Here is an 18,038-nt window from a genome sequence, read left to right on the forward strand (position 1 = left end):
AATAATCAATAAATATCTAGCTGTTTTATCATTTATCATTAATTAGAGGTATTACTATTACAGATTGTTCGGAATGAAACGCTGTGGACGATGTCAAGCAACGATACTCTCATCCGAATTGGTGATGCGGGCCAGGGACTTGGTCTTCCACGTTCACTGTTTCTCGTGCGAAGTTTGCAACACTCCCCTCACCAAAGGTGACCATTTCGGGATGAGAGGGTGTTCGGTATTGTGTCGGTTACATTTCGAGATACCACCCGATATGCCATCGACAGGGATGTTTCCAATCCACCATTTTCCTACGAAAACAGAACGTAAGTAAAACTTGTCTTAGATGTCATTAGTCAAGGCTTCATATCATTTTGGCTAACATTTTGTGATCAATTATTGAGTTATTATTTCCTGTAGAGCATTGCTGCCATTGACTTCAACATTTTCTATTATATATAGAACAGTTTTTTTGGAATAGCATCCATTAATTTGATGAAAGATGAGCAAAATGAGTCAATTGGCCAACACTTTGACTAAATAAAATTTTCCATTTTCTTGAATATTAGGAAGATTTTTTTCCAAAAAAGTCAGTATTAAATTTCCGGTACACGTGGTATATTGTTTTACCATTCCTTGTACATCGATTTATATAAAATGCAGAAATAAATTTCCGCCTCTTGAAAGGACAAAGATTTATCAGTAAATGTGATTTTATATCTATCATCAGACCACTGAAAAATAAGGTCAATTGAATAGTCCCCGGCCTGACACATAGATGGCGCTACTAGCCCGAACCCTCAAAAGGTGCGTGTATAAATTTGATAGCTGTCGGATAATTAGTTTGTGAATTCTAACATTCTGAGTGAAGCAACTTTTGTTATTGTGAAAAAAAAATGGATAAAAAAGAATTTCGCGTGTTGATAATATATTGCTTTCTGAAGGGAAAAAATACAGTTGAAGCAAAAGCTTGGCTAGAAGCCGAGTTTCCAGATACTGGCCCAATAAAATCACCCATCAAGGATTGGTACGCTAAATTTAGATGTGCTGAAATGAGCACCGAAGGCAGTGGACGGACACTCAAATGTGGTTGTTACCGACGAAAACATTAAAAAATCCACAAAATAATTTTCAATGACAATAAATTGAAATTGAATGAAATAGCCGATACTCTAAAGATATCAACTGAACACGTACATCATATCATTCACGAATATTTGGGTATGAGAAAGTTCTGTGCAAACTGGGTGCCGCGCGAGCTCATTTTTGACCACAAACAACGACAAGTTGATGGTTCGGAGCAGTGTTTGAAGATCATCAAACGTAAACTCGGGTTTAAGTTTTTGCGTCGATATGTGACAATGGATGAAACATGGCTCCATCATTTCACTTCGAAGTCTAATCGACAGTCATGCGAATGGCTGGCAAGGTTATGGCGTCTGTATTTTGGGATGCACATAGAATAGTTTTTGTCAACTGATTTCATACCTTGAAAAAAGAAGGACCATCAACAGCGACTATTACATAGCGTTATTGGACCGTTTGAAGAACGAAATCGCCGAAAACGGTCGCATTTGAAGAAAAAGAGTGCTGCTTCACCAAAACAATGCACTGTGTCAAAAATCCATGAATTGCTTCCTCATCCACCGTATTCTCCAGATCTGGCCCCCAGCGATTATTTCCTGTTCTCAGTTCTCAAAAGAATGCTCGCTGGGAAGAAATGTTCGTTGAATGAAGATGTGATCGCCGAAACTGAAACCTATTTTGAAGCAAAGGACAAATGATACTACAAAAATGGTACCGAGAAGTTGAAGGGTCGCTATAACCAGTGTATCACCCTTGAAGGGAATTATGTTGAATAAATGAAACTAATTTCTCCAAAAAAATGTGTTTTACTATGGTAGGCCGGGGACTTTTCAATCGACTTGTTATATATAACGTAGGGATCCATATTTTTGGAATAACAAACTTATCAAGTCGATTTTAAGCCATCGTCCTTATCGAGACGTACTTTTTGGTGTGGGAATATCTGACAAAGGACTATTTTCCCTCTGTTTAGCGTATATGCCGCCCTTTCCCAGTCCGGAGTTCCACCCAGCGTTACCGCCCCAAGTGCCGCCGCCTCCCGTCGAGCCCCACGTCGGGAAGCCGGCGTTTTTCAACGGGCAAACCGGAGCGCCACCCAGACAAAAGGGACGACCGAGAAAACGAAAACCCAAAGATCTCGAAGGAATGACGGCCAATATCGGTGAGTATTCTTTGTTCGGTTTCTTAGCTGGGGACAGGTATTGTGTTATTATGTTGCTCGACAGCTTTACTCGTTTTATTTTTATTTTCTTTGTCGTTATTAATATTGGAAATCCGAAGGGGAATGTTTTAGGAAATTCATAATTCGTAATACAAACTCCAGATTCGTATTAGCAAATCTTATTATTATATATTATAATTAATATGTTAAGAATGATTAGGAGCTAACTGTGAACGCTTTAACGGCATTTTTCCGTTTGCTCTTGTTTTATTCAAACATTCAGCATTAAAATAAATTACTGAATTCATCAATATCACAACATTCTTCAGGTTGTTGTATATTGTTGTATTAGCTACTTCTACTACCTCGGGGTCACTCCCATCACGTGTAATGTATGCAAATAGTTCATCTATCAATTTTTTGTTTTAATATTTAATTATCACATTGTTAATAGTCGTTTCTGACTAACCTACAATTTGCCTTTATGATAACTTAAATCTAGGTATATAACTAGAAGTACCCATCGGCCCTATCTCAGTCTCTGGTAAAATAATGTTTATACATGTCACTGCTGTATTTTTTATTATATGCATCTCACTACACAACACTACACAAGATCAGATGGTTTGGTTCTTTTTAGTCAGTGTCCTGCTCTGGTGGTATACAAAAGTTGCAATACTTCAATATTCTCATGAGAATGGAGTCTTTCCTTATGACCTTTTGCAATTCTCTTGATTTCCTGACTGACTGTGGGTATCTGAAGGCCTTGATGTAGATAGTTGTCATGCAGTTGATGTAGCCCCCAATGTGTGATGCGTCCACAATACTTTTCAGGGCTTTCTTCTGAGAAATTTGTATTTCTTTATGTTACTCTTTGTAGAACAATTAGCCAATATATTTCCCTATATTTAAATTCCAGTTATTTTTTCCTTCCAGCCAAGTTTTGCATCAATATTCATTCCTTCCAGCCAAGTTTTGCATCAATATTCATTCCGGTATATTTAGTATTGTTGCTATATGGAATGAGAGTATTATTTAATGTTATTGTTTAATTTTTATTTTCCAAGCTTGTGTCCAATTATTTATATTGTCACTTGCCTGTTGTAATTTTCGTGTGGCTTCTTCACTATTGTCTCCCACTGCTATAATCGCAGTATCATCAGCAAATGTAACCATCGTAATATTCCCCATTTGTGGTATATCACAAGTGTAAAGTAGATAAAGTATTGGCTCCAGTACACATCCTTGTGGCACACCTGCTTTAGCTTCTTTTATTATAGAGTAAGCTTCTTCTTATTTGACTCTAAACATTCTGGTTGTAATGTATGATTTTAATAGTTCGGTGTGTTGTTTTGGTAGCATTTTCTGCAGTTTACGAATAAGGCCTTCATGCTAAACCTTATCGAAGGCTTGTGCTATATCTAAGAATATAGCTGAGCATAGTTTTTGACTTTCGTAAGCTTTTTCAATAACATCTGTTATTCTGTGGACCTGGTGAATTGTTGAGTGCTTCTTAGTAAACCCAAACTGATGTGTTGGTATTAGGTTTTTTCTCTCTATGATCGGTTTTATTCTTTTCAACAGGAGTTTTTCAATAACCTTAGATATTACTGGCAGCAATGATATCTATATATATATATATTGAGCATTTGATTTGATGCTGACTTCCCAGGTTTTGGGATCATTATAATTTCCGCCATCTTCCAAATGTCTGGAACATGTTTTAATCTAAATGCTGAATTGATCAAGTTGGTGAGTTTTATAATTCCCTTCCGTTTTTGTAGTAATTTTCCTGTTATTAAATCGTAGCCTGGTTATTCCCTGGGGTTAATGTCAGTTTTAATAACTTTGGTTATTATTTTCAGGTGTTCTGTCTTGTTGCCATTTTTTTCGTTTTTAAAACAATGGGAAAAGCATGTCCCAATTAGGGGCAAAATACTTAAAAGAAGTTAAAGGTAAAATGAATCAGACTGAAAGCTGATTTATTAGTTAGTCATGATTGGCTTACAACCGTTTCAAGCATGATTTGGAATTCAACTGCTGTGTATAACTGACGAGAAATTATCAGCATAACCATAATTAATAGACCCATTTAAATACAAATTGCTAAATCAATTATCGGTGTAGAATTAGGAATATAAGTAATTTATAGCCATAGAGTAATAGAGACGTAACTCAATAGGGGACTCTAGTGCAAAGTTTTGCTTGGCCTCTTTCCATTTTTTAATGTTTTTCTGTTTCCCGGACCCCCAAATTGTATTGTAGGTTCTTTGTAAATTTCATGTTCTTATATTTTTAATATTAATCAACAATATCAACAATTCTACCATCTGCCGGAGAGATTATATAACTATTTTTTTATTACTCTTCGGTAATCCACAATCTGCCCTATTGGTAATAAGTATTTCTTATGTCTATATTATATATACATGGCATGTAGAAAATCACTTCATTAAGCAATCTTCTGTATAAAATATTATCTTAATTAATTAGTCTTATTCTAAAGCTTATTCTAAATTCTACATATGTCTAGTAATCAGATCAGGTGGTTTTAAATGTTTTAGTCTACGCACCTCACTATCACGTCGCATATTTAGCTGATTAGCGAGTACATTGGGATGCACTGACACTCTTTCGAAGTACTTCACACAAACACGTTGAATTACACTCGTTATAGGTTCTAGAGGAATATCGCGTTACATCACTTTATTTGAAATATAGTACGGAGCATCAACAATGGCACGCAACACCTTATTTTGGAACCGTTGAATGATTGATATATTAGATTTGCTAGCGGTACCCTATATTTGGATTCCATATGCCCAAATGGGCTTGAGTATAGACTTATACAGCAATACCTTGTTATCTAATGATAACTTGGATTTGCGTCCGATGAGCCAATAAATTTGATATAATTTTAGTCCAAGTTGTTTCCATTTAAAGAGTATGTGCTTCTTCCAGGTTAGGCGTCGATCTAAGTACATACCAAGATATTTAACATGCTCTGCTTGGGGGAGTTGACGATGCTTGATATTCACTGGTGGACATGTTCTTCTACGCAGGATAAACGTTATATGCGTGGATTTTGTTTCATTGGCTTTAATGCACCATGTCTTCAACCATAATTGTATTTGCTCCAGGTGGGTTTGTAGGTTTATTTATGCTGTGACTGGATCTTCAAGGGATGCTAAGATTGCTGTATCGTCTGCATATGTTGCCACAGTAGTTATTTTTGTGGTGAGCAGATCAGCCGTATACAGAAGATACAGTACTGGACCCAGTACACTACCTTGCGGAACTCCTGAATATACGGGATTTAATTCGGTAGGTTCATCGCTTTGATTTACAATAGCATGTCTATCAGTGAGATACGATTTTAGTAACTGATAGTCCGGATGAGGGAGAAGTTTCTTTAGTTTAACCTGCAAGCCCGTATGCCATACTTTGTCAAAAGCCTGAGATATGTCTAGAAAAGCAGCCGAACAATATTGTTTGGCATTTAGGTCAGTTTTTATTTTGTTTACAAGTCTATGCACTTATTCTATAGTCCCATGCTTATTGCGAAAGCCAAACTGATGTTCTGGAATAATTTTTCTTTTTTCTATTATATAGTTTAGCTTTTTATGAATAACTTCTCGAAATCTTTCGAGATTATATAACTATTAAGGAATTTGTTATATTTTCTAATAGATGGAAGAAGATTTTTCTAAAAATATCCGTTCTAAACTATCCGTATGAATCATTGACCATGCAACAATATTTATATATGTGCATTAATATCCACTAATTCATTTTTGACATCTAATAGAAAATACATAAAAATGCGTTACGTTCTGAGGTCGCAAGAGAAAGGTTACGATAACTGTTGAAACCAGCCGTGAATTCGATTTTTTTCGTCGTTTGCTTCTCGGATTCGAACGCTAAACAACCAGATAAACGTATAATTAAGAAATAAATTAATAAATATTGAAATGGTACATTTTTAACGGCCTTTTAATGGTAATTAGACCATGTGTGTTATTGAAACCATATTTTTCTTCTATTTTTACCGATAGATTTTGGTTTCGTAACTAGATTCAGCACGGTATGATACCTTGTCAACAAGAAATATGAATTAATTATCGTGTTCCTTCGACATGCAGCCTTTGATCATTTCCATTTCGAGCCGTTCGAGTGTAAATATTCCAATACTCAAAGATTTAACACAAAATTAAACATCATTTCTTTATTTATAATTAGGATGTATTAATAATACATCCGTATGCTCATCAGAAAGCTTATACTAAATGAATAAGAGATAAATTAATTATATTTGATTTTAATAACAAGAATTATCCAATTTAAAATGCTTATTTCTTCAAATCTCTTATAGCCGTTTGATTACTTAACATATCTTTACTATGCTGATTTCAGGACATTAAAACGAATATTAGTTCTCTAAATTAATTGAGCAATTTGGTGAATACTATATTTTCGATGAGTTTATATTATATACAAAATGTGCAATAAAAAATTTAAAATAAAAAACAACGAAAAGTTGTAATACTGTCCATTAGTTTTCGACAGCCTATCAAAAACATAATTGGCTACTATTTTTCGTTAACAGTCCACAAAAACTTGTTGCTTTAACTGGAATAAACTCTAGTAAGATGAGGTTAAGTTGCAGGTATGTTTTGCAAGCCATTCCTTAATTATAGTCTTTCCGACAAATCATTAGGATCTTTTTGTTGGAGATTCCTGTTTTTGGTATGAAAAACAATACATCTGCAATGAATTATTAAAAAATATTATGATTTACAAAACCTAATCTAATGTTATTCTAACTTTTGCCTTCTTCCATCAAATTTTGTTGTCTTTGCGGTCTTTTTATTAGAGTCCTGCCAGGACTGGATTAATACTCCATTTTCAAATACGTATGTCTGTATACAAATTAAAATAAAAAGGCCCCCGTAATTTCATTATATGCTTTAGAACTTGTGTTCTTTTAAAAACAATACATACATGCAAGTTGCATTGGATCCCTTCATTACTTATTTTCATGGTATTTAAATCATATATTACCTTAGAGTGTTTGAAGTGATGACTCATATCCCCCAGAGGGTTATCAGAACTGTTATCTCTCAAGGAATTGTATTAAATTATGTTAACATTAAAAAGATTACTCGCCGTTTTTACACATATCATAAATTATATCTTGAATAGAACATCAAGATTGTAGATATTTTCTTTTCGGTGAATACAAAATTGTATAAAATTATGTTGTTTTCTTTTTTGAGTTTTTCAACTACAACATAATAAATATAATTTCATCCCAGCAGCTTAATATTTAATAGCATCAATACTTACCTTTCTAACGCATTTTATCGGTAAGAACGGGCCCCCATTTCCTCGTCCTTGTTGTTGATTAGAGACATAATCTGTTTCTGAAAATTTATTTGGCATCGGTTGTGTTCACAAATATTAAGCATATTTAAGCGATTTGACATATATCAAAATAAGCAAAGCACCAAAACAATATTTGCCAATTTATAACATTTTATTATCACTAGTATTTTTTCAGCCTTCGCATTGTACGTCTTTTTAACTTTAGTACAATGAGGAGACAAATACTGTCTAGTATTAAAACAAAATGACAAACTCCAATAGGCAACACATTATACATCTTGATGACGTGAATTCACCGCTCTATTGGACAGAATATATTTACTTCTGCTTATAAACAAGCACAAATTGTCATGAAGTCGTAACATTTGCAAAAAGTATAGTAAATGTATCTTCATATTATTTAGAATAACTGAACATGTGTAAAATGTATTATGATATATTGTATTACGAAATATATGAACTAGAAACAAAAAGAAACAACAAAACACGATATTTGACAATACGGTTCTTGTAATCGTACGGATAATAGATATATTGACGCAACAAGGGGCTGGCAAATAAGGGTGGTTTTTCGAGGGGGTGATACAAAAGAGACTTGAAGCATTTACGGTATTAATTTGTTCACAGGCATATGGGTGCCTATTGTTATTGATATTGTTCTGTTAGGGATTAGAGTTCAGTTGGAAAATTCTTAACAATTTGCTTGCGGTTGAGTGCTATTTTATTAATGTAATAAAAAACAAACACAAACATATATCAGATTGATCTAGTCATTAAGTAGATTAGTAATTTTAATATTAAAATTATTATTATAATTAATAAAAGCCATTAAATATATTTGTTTAAATACGGATATGTATAGTCACTTTTGCTTTAATCTGCCATAATGTTTTTAAATGATATGCGAGGGAGAACAAATCCTTTTTCATTTTTTACTGTAATCTTCAAACAAATTCTGTTATATATTGCACTTATTTAACAATAAACAAGTTTTCAACGTTAAAAAAGTTATAGTAGAAGAAGAACCCACATATTAGTGTTGCCTTTTCTCATGCTTTGGAATGGGTTTATCGTGTGCAGTCCACTCGGATGACTGTCGATTGCACTTCGGAGTGAAATGATGGAGCCACGCTTCATTCATTGTCACATATCGATGCAAAAACTCGGGTTTATTACGCTTGATCATCTTCAAACACAAGTTGATATCTTTAGAGTTTCTGCTATTTCATTCAGTTTCAATATACGGCCATTAAAAATCATTTTGTGGATTTTTAAAATGTTTTCATCGGTAACAACGTTTGTCCGGCTACTGCGTTCACCTTCTTCGGTGCTCATTTCACCACCTTTAGACTTAGCATACCAATCCTTGATGGTTGATTTTCCTGGGCAGTGTCCGGAAACTTGGTGGTTTTATCAAAACAAAAGTTGCTTCACTCAAAACGCTATAATTTACAAACTAATGATCCGATAGCTGAAAATTTATACACGCATCTTTTGAGGGGTAGGGCTAACTAAGAAAACATATGGATTTAATTCTAGTAGCGCCATCTATGTGTTAGGCCGGGGACTTACCTGTTCGTTTAGACTAGAATTTAAGTAAATCATAACATATTACTAATAATTCATATCTCATATACTTAATTTCGTATTGTCTGCTGCTAATTTTCTGTATTAAATAATAAATTACATTACCTCTACAAATTTTTATAAACATAAAATTAATCAAATCGGTTCATGATATTGAATGATATGATATGAAAATGATGTGGTGAATTTTCTTGTCAGATCAAACATCAATGCAGCGTCATGATATCACTGCACGTGTGTCCAAATAAAAATGAAAATCGTTGATAAACTTGATTACACATCACTAGGTACGAAATAAGACCTCTTTCCTGTATGAACAGGATAAGGTCAGTCGGGTCTGTTAGTAATAATATACAAGACCGTTTTTTACTGATTTTAAATCGTTCTCCAAACACAGAGCCGACACGTTTCACGTTCAAATGGATTCTTTCTTGTAAATGTTTGTCTTAACGATCGAGGACCTCTAATTGAGAGTACCCAATAAAATTAAAAGATAAATTCGTCACATCAATAAAGTTTTATAACGAACCTGATATACGGGACAATAAAACTAGAAGGAGAAATTTAGATAACCAGTCGAAAATTAAAAGTAAACAAGTAAATAAAAAGGCCGCACGGCCGAATTTAACTGTCTCTTTTCCACTACGATGCCCATCGAAATTCATTAGATACCAATCTTGACACGCATTAATTTTAAGTAGCCTTTCCTTGACGTTTCCTTTGAAAAATAAATACGAGCCGTGGAGTTGGAGGGGCGGGGGGTGTATTCGCTCGCACCCGAGACTCGTATAAATCTTTCATTTCGGTAAACCGAAGACTTAATATCCCCGAAATCAGGCTGCGGTTTAGTGACCTTTTCGCCTTCTTGTTTGTTTAATGTGCCAAGATTATTGGCGGTTTTTGGAGAACGCCCGTGGGTATTTCTATCCTTTCTGATCACCTGTTTTGCTAGCGGTTTCGGCAGGTACTTAATAACTGGGTTTTAAATTAGGGTCCAACGGTATTTTAGTATCGGGGATGGATTTTTCTTCGTGGTACCGCTTCTTTTCACGACAGATTTGTGTTAAAACGATCTATTATTATAGCGTATTGTCGACATATTGCTTTTAATCCGCAGATTATTTATATGATATTTTCTCCGTTTATTCATAAAATCATTACTTTTTTTTGTTTATATTAACTTATATAACTTTGTGTTTGTACTCTTTCGATATTATCGGCATTTTTACATCATCACACACCCCTTACACACTTTAAAAGTTACAATTAACACGAAAAATACATGATCTTGATGTTATTGCGCTACCTTCATTGTTTGTCAACTGTATACTGACGTCATATGATACCGGCGATCCTTTGATGCATTTAGTTCCTGAAAACCTTCATTTCCTGCAGAATTAATATGGTTTTAAGAAATAATAAATACAATAGATTATTAACAATAGTTTTTAAAAATAAGTCATAATCCCAATGATATATGGCGCTATTAGGTATGTTGTTGCAGCGAATGTATTATTATTCACTTAAATTCCACAGAATCTGATCATTGTATCTCATGAATTTTATCCATGTTTACCTCCAAAAATTGTAAAACAATGAACCTAGATGATTACTGTAACACCTATTGATAATATATATGTTAAAAATTTGTCAGAAAAGATCCCTTTTAGAGAAGAGACATAAGAAAAATTAGTATATACATAATGTAAACACATTTTATAAATACAAACCATCACTCATAATACTAGAATTGCAGGAATTTTCTCATTTTTCCCATTACACTTTATTTACATATATTATTATCATATTATTTCATTTAAGAATTATTATATTATTATATTAAGAATTACTATAGTTATTTACACTAACTGATATTGCTATTACAAAAGCAAATTAATCTTATTAGTTTTTAAACGATATAAGTGGTAATATTCCAACATTTGCAAGTAGATTTCTTAATTATCTGTATTCTAACTTAAATTTGTACAGAATGTTACAGTTAGTTCTTGAACTAAGGCATTTGATTTGATAGATCTGTGATTCATTATAATGATCATATTTTCGATAAGTAAATAAAATAATTTAGTTTGGGATTCCGTAAACCCTCATGTCATGGAAAGATCATTACATCTTTAATACATATCATCATCTTCATTTTATGAGTTATCACAGGAATAACCCATAATAATCTATAGTCCTTCCAATAAAACAGCCAATGCAGATTATCAAAATTTATAATTCAATCTTACCGTATCAAATTTAAGTTTTAGTTTATTTAGACTATGACATATCAAAATACTAATGTAAATAAAACACTTCACCAAAAATAACGTTATCAAGTATAATTTGTTTTAACATTGTAGTATATATTATGCAATATATGCATTGGACTTAAGTACATCTACTTGCAATATCCAACATTGCACATTCGAAGAACTTCAAATACAATTTATTAATTAGCCACTGTAGCTTGTGGGTTAGAATTATTTTATTATATTTATATTGAACTCTTTTTCCACGTTGCCTATGGGGTAGTTTTCTAGGCATCTTTCTTTATGTAGTTCTATCTTCTAGAAGCGCACTCTACCTTATTAACAATTGTATATATGTATTTTGTTTACATTAGAGAGTGTTTTTACCTTTTTATATTTAGTTTTCGTTTTCCTCGTTCCTATATGTCCTTATTTAGTTATTTTGATATATTTGACTTTCTCCTGAGTTTCTTTATTACTAGTATTGGGAATTAGTATTCATTCTTTTCTCGTAGTCCTCGTAAATGCTAAACTAATGCTCATTACTAAAACTAAACAATTACACAAACATTTATGCACATAAATATATATAAATATTTATCTGTGAAGGTGTTATTGTAAAAAATACTTCTTTCTATATTGTATATGCAAGCTTTTTTATAAAAAAAAATGTAAATTACGCCAGTAACCAGGCTGGATAAGACTGGATATCTTTTGGGATGATCTCTCAGTTGGCTGGTTGGTCAGGTCTCTGGTCAGACCATGGTTCGGAACCCCTCCTAAATAGTTAGTCCAGTTCAGATAAACCTTAGATGGTAGAAAGGAAGCATTGGCAAGAAGGGGCCTTCATTATATCGCTCCTGTTCGAAATAAATGATCAGACACGCAATCAATGCCTGACTTTGACTATTTAATGGCTTTGGCATTTTTAATCTGAGTTATTACAAATTTTAATCAACAGTTACAAATTTATCAAAACAAACGCCAAAGGATCGTTTGCCAGTTTATCACCTCTGATTATTATCATTAATATTTTGACTAATTTTGCAGACGAATGACAACGGTGTCGGCCAGAACTTACACAAACCGGATTTTATAGACCGAATCGGCTACGTCTTCCGCTCCAAGTTTAAAACCAATTTTACGTTATTACAGTCTGAACGGCATTAATGACGTGCAATATCTGTTTTATTGGAAGAACTATATAAGTAATTTCAATAGAAAGCCATTGTTGATGTAACATTGCTTTCCATAAATTGTTAACTGTGTCTTCTAAATAAAGCAACGACCATTTCACATTTTTCAAAGATGTAGTTTCAGGAATAATACACAATATATTTTGTGAGCGAGTGTAATTTTCAGCCTGAGTGAATAACACGGTGAATACATATATGATAATGACGATAAGAAACGATCACGGACAGAGATGGATTTCATGAATAGCGCGTAAATATGCGAGTTATGCCAGTTGAAACAAATTGTCAAAATACCGACAAAGCACGAGGATCCACCGCCCGCCGAAGTGTGTAACCATAACCAGGCCGCCGCTTCAACCGCTTTTCCTTCCCCATCAACAAAACCACCGCACCGGCATTTACCATGTTTAGATAACAATCAAAGGTGATCCGTAACCGACGTTAGTCCGATTCCATTGCGCGTTTAATAAGCTTTTGTTGCGGGCCAGGCCACGACACGCGTCCAGTGGGAATCGAGGAGGCTCAACCGCAATTTCGCGATAGCTATCTATCGAAACGGGACATAATGGAATAATGGAGATTATTAATGGTCGTTGGAGCTCATGGGAACGCGTGGACCGGCGAATAAGCGCCTTAATATTTACGTACGTTAACTTTGCATGTAAACAAACGTGGCTGGTTCAAACAATGACCGATTAAAATCGTTTCCTATAGAGGTTAGGTTTGGTAAAACCACTTCAGTGAGTAAATGAGATAAGTCTGAGATAGGGATGGCGACCGCAGAGAAAAGTATATAATTAACATTTATATAATATTTTAAGAAATATCGATCAGCTTGTTATATTAAAAAGAGAAGATATTTTAAGTACCAAAATTTAAAAGATTTCAGATTAAGTACCCCAAGCCTTTAAAACAAAATAAAATTTTTAAAACCTTATTACAAATATCCATATTTTTTTGTTTAATAAAATGTTAAAAAAATATATTTTATGTATTTAAAAGAAACAAATATATTCATATATTTTCTGCATATCTAATATTAAAGAAATTCTTTATCCATGTCGCATATATCTATATGGAGGACATTTTTTTTACATATTTTAAAGTCTCCTTTTACCAACTATGGGTTTATCTGGACTGGACCTACATTTAACGTGGACTCCGAACCACTGTCCTCGGCATTAAGCCTACCGACTGGCGAGTGACCAACTTAAAAATCATCCCAGAAGACATCCGCTCTTATCATGCCTTGTTACAGGTGTGACTGCGATAATTTTCCTTGTCGAATTTTACACTCTTGCCTAGTATAATCACAAATATTAAACAATCACAACATAAATTTACGACCATGCCCCAGCAGGATTCGAACCCGCGGCTATCGCAACAGTAGGAGAACCGTCGTGTTGTCTTTATCACTGCGCCACCAAGTCGGCAAAAAGGGAAATATTGATCAAATACATAAAATATTAATCTAGTCTAAGTTACACTGTGTGTGTTTATTTGATCATAAAACATTAAACTAAACAAAAGAACATTAAAGTAAAGTTCTTTGTAATTAATGTTAAAAATAGAAGTGTTTTTTTGCCAAATTATACCCGCTCAACAAACTTAATTTACGATAAGATTGTCATTAAATTTATTTATTTTTTTGTGTACCAACAAAAATGTCTTCTTTTAATTTATCTTCACTTAATTTAGAGAAAACTGCGTTTAAGTACAAAAATCCTTTTCAATTTTTATCGTGGCTTTGGCAATATTTTTCATTAAATCAAGTTTTATATGTAAAAGTGGAAGAATCATATTTTCTTGTGGAATAAGAAGTTCAACAAATCGTGAATCAAACATTTCGTGAAACCTTCCTGTAGCCAAAACAATTTTGCAACAACTTTTAAATTACCGCAAACTTTCCAGTTATATTCTTTGTATTTAATTAATTCTAAAATTAGTTTCATGTTTTCATACTTGTCTTTTAAAATCACTGAATATGCAATATTTATATTTTATCTATAAGATCCTGTATATATCTGAAATCATATTCAACCGATTGATTATTTTACTCGAATTTTTTACAGATTTAAACCAAGAATACCTAGACATTCCGTTTGGCAGATCGCCCGGCACCCCCGGTCTTCACGGTTCGAACCAAAGGACCAAGAGGATGAGAACATCGTTCAAACACCACCAGCTGAGGACGATGAAATCGTACTTCGCTATAAATCACAATCCCGACGCCAAGGACCTGAAACAATTGTCTCAAAAGACCGGCTTACCCAAAAGGGTACTTCAGGTGAGTTCTAACATTGTGTTAATTTGATGGTACATTTTATTTACGACACACTATGTTGAAAAAGTTAAAAGCTTTTTAAAATTAAAATTTGTGCTTTTTATTTAAATTATAAATGATAATACGAAGTTTGTGAAATATGTATATATATATATATATATATATATATATATATCATTTATAATGTGAGAGTGAGAGAGGGGAGAGAGAGTGATACAGTGAGTTTCTCTGTTTATACACAGAGTTTAGACATGAATAGAGTCAAATAAAAAATGTGTATGCAATATAGCATGTGGTAGAATATTACGATATTGCATATATCATGTAAATTCATCCAAACATATTTCCAGTAAACCTTGATTAATGATTTTTAGATATTGCTCTTATAACAATATGAATTTTAAAGTTCCACTCCCGTTATTATGTATAAAGTATATAAAATTCAATAAAACTGATAAAAACTAAAGGCCATGAAGGTACGTTTTATTGAATTGCTCGATGATAATGGGCTACAACGGAAACCGGCGTCCTTTTCACACGCATCCTAAGCGAACAGGTTTAGAGCTGCGTTGTATAACGTCGATTATAAACAAGACACTAATTATCGTTGTTTTCTTATTTAAACGATTCGAAAATAAGTGTTCAATTGAGATCGACGACGGCAGAGGTAAAAAAGCCACGAAACGTACACATACACACGAACACTCACGCAATTAAGCACGCAGAGGAGCTGTAAAATGGCGCCACCTCGCCACGATTCCTGAAAGCAACTGTAGCGCGGGGCCGTTAATTAAGGCGGCAGGAGAGCGGCGCGTCCTGCTAATCAGGTGACTGAAACGTCCTGTACCGTTTCCGAATAAGGCCGCCGCTATTAATAACAATAAAGCGAATGTGCCGATAATTGTCCTGCGAGAAACCGGCTGGATGTGCAGGAATCCCTTGGCCATTATCATTTGTTGGTTCGCTTTTATATGGCCGCTGCGGAATCGCTGAAAAAGTCGGGCGACCAGAGGCCGCCATTGGACGCTTTTTGTCCATTCGGTCGAGGACGGGAATGTTATTGTTTTGCGTTCCTGCTACTTTCGGACGGTCGCGGAGTGGGCCGCGTTTTTGTTCTCTTTTCGTTCCTGGTCCGTCATCCGGTCGTCGGATCCCCGAGACAATTAAATTCAAATTTGGCCGAACACGGACAATTAAATAAATACGCCAACAAAAAAGAATGACACCGAAAGATTTGAGGAATTGCCAGAGACGGAAATGGTGACCGAAATAGTGATCTAAATACTCGAAATAAATCTTTGAAGAATCAGATAGATAATCTATCGAAAGTAGCAGCGAACTCACGTCATCTCAATTTAAAACGCCAAAACGTCGCGATATTTAACTTTGACATTTTGGGCATTTTAGTTCATTTTAGTTTTGATATTTAACAACATTTTAATATAAATAAAATAACGAAAAAATGTTTTCTAAAAATAGAATTTATTTTAACATTATAGTACATCTAATAATTACATTATCGAAGGACTTAAAACAAAAAAACAGCCACAGTAGGTTTTAGGTTAGATTTATTTTATTATATTTATATTGAACTCTTTTCTAAACCACCTGTGGTATCTCTTGGAGATTTAATCCACCTATAGTTGTACTGTTTAAAATATTTTATTTTCATTAGTGATCATATTTACTTTTTTATGCTTAATTGTTATGTCTTGTTTTCTTCGTTATTGCGTTTTCTTGTCAAATAATTCTTTTATCGATGTATGTACCTGTATACATTTTTATTAGATTTAGTAGTGTATTGCCATATTTGCAAATATATATATAATTATGTTATATATGTTATGTATATATATATATATATATATATATATATATGTATATATATATATATATATATATATATATATATATATGTATATATATATATATCATATATATATATATATATATATATATATATATATATATATATATGCACTTAAATTTTTCATACTCTGCAATACGATTATCTGCAGTTATCCTGTGTTAATTATATACTCAGCTTTAATTGTTTTCGCTCTCATCACCCTGTCTTGGTATTGTCAGCATTGAATCATAATCCCACATCCAAAGAGTTTCATTCACTAACGGTCACATTCTAAATCACCGTTCAAACCAACCTGTTAATTTCCAGTCTAACACTAGTTCACAATTTCAGCATGATGACCACTGTCAATTTCTTATTCTCTGTCTGATGGAGTTCATTCAAGCCGAATCCTTTCCACATATCCAAACAGTCCTTGCTTATATATTTTACTCAACCTGCATGTCTATTGTAGTTATTCTTTGCTACATCTCATAACAATTCGATTGGATTGAATATACAACGATAGGAAAGAAGCGCCTATATTGCGAGAGAAAATTTTTTAGACTTCTAATCTACCGTGTTTCTTTTTCACGCCTGCTACTATAAAACTAAATTAAGTAAAACAAAATTAAACTTTTCATTTATATTTACCAAGTAACAATTTGAAATACTTCACTTCTTAACATAGTATCTTCCAAAGTTAATTTATTATTTCTAATCTATATTCATATATACCCTTTTTTAATACAATATGTAATTTAGAATATAAAAAATGTTGTACCTCTCAAATATAATAACAAAAAATTATCTGAACTTTTGAGCATTCAATCTTCTTGAAAATAAAAGTTTCTGAAATGCATTTATTCCTTAAAATATACCTTACTGTGCTGTATATACAATAAGCACTGCAAAATTCTAGCCACATTTTTTAAAAATAAAATATAACTGAGAAATTGTTTCTTTCCATCGATGCTACATAACCAAAATAAATGAAATGTAAAAATAAAGTTCTTCCTGGCAGGTATTTGAATTTAACTGGATGTCACAAAGTCATTAATTTGAGTTTCTCAGAGAAATTTGCCTAGTATTAGATAAAAAATGTATTGTATTTATTACCATTCTATATTCATATCTAGTTTAACTAATATAGAAGACTCTAACTTATTTTTTTCAATAAAATTATATGTTATTAATTATTTTTTTATCTCTAGTTTTTTTCACAGAAAATAACTATTAAGAGAATATTCTA

At 33.1% G+C, this 18,038-nt stretch overlaps 1 protein-coding gene across 2 annotated transcripts in view; it reads left to right on the forward strand.

Annotated features, from left to right (window-relative positions):
• LOC143198516 (protein apterous) overlaps nucleotides 1-18,038 on the forward strand; it is a 233,726-nt gene that overhangs the window by 203,681 nt on the left and 12,007 nt on the right. For both annotated transcript variants that reach the window (XM_076407786.1, XM_076407787.1), the window contains exons 5-7: nucleotides 64-314; nucleotides 2,048-2,236; nucleotides 14,729-14,943. In XM_076407786.1, coding sequence (XP_076263901.1) covers nucleotides 64-314; nucleotides 2,048-2,236; nucleotides 14,729-14,943 — 655 coding nt within the window. The remainder of the gene's footprint in view (nucleotides 1-63; nucleotides 315-2,047; nucleotides 2,237-14,728; nucleotides 14,944-18,038) is intronic.

The sequence above is a fragment of the Rhynchophorus ferrugineus genome, unplaced genomic scaffold, assembly GCF_030347505.1.
Source record: "Rhynchophorus ferrugineus isolate W39M unplaced genomic scaffold, kcgeb_rfMv2 rfM6, whole genome shotgun sequence".
Classification (NCBI taxonomy): Eukaryota; Metazoa; Arthropoda; class Insecta; order Coleoptera; family Curculionidae; genus Rhynchophorus; species Rhynchophorus ferrugineus.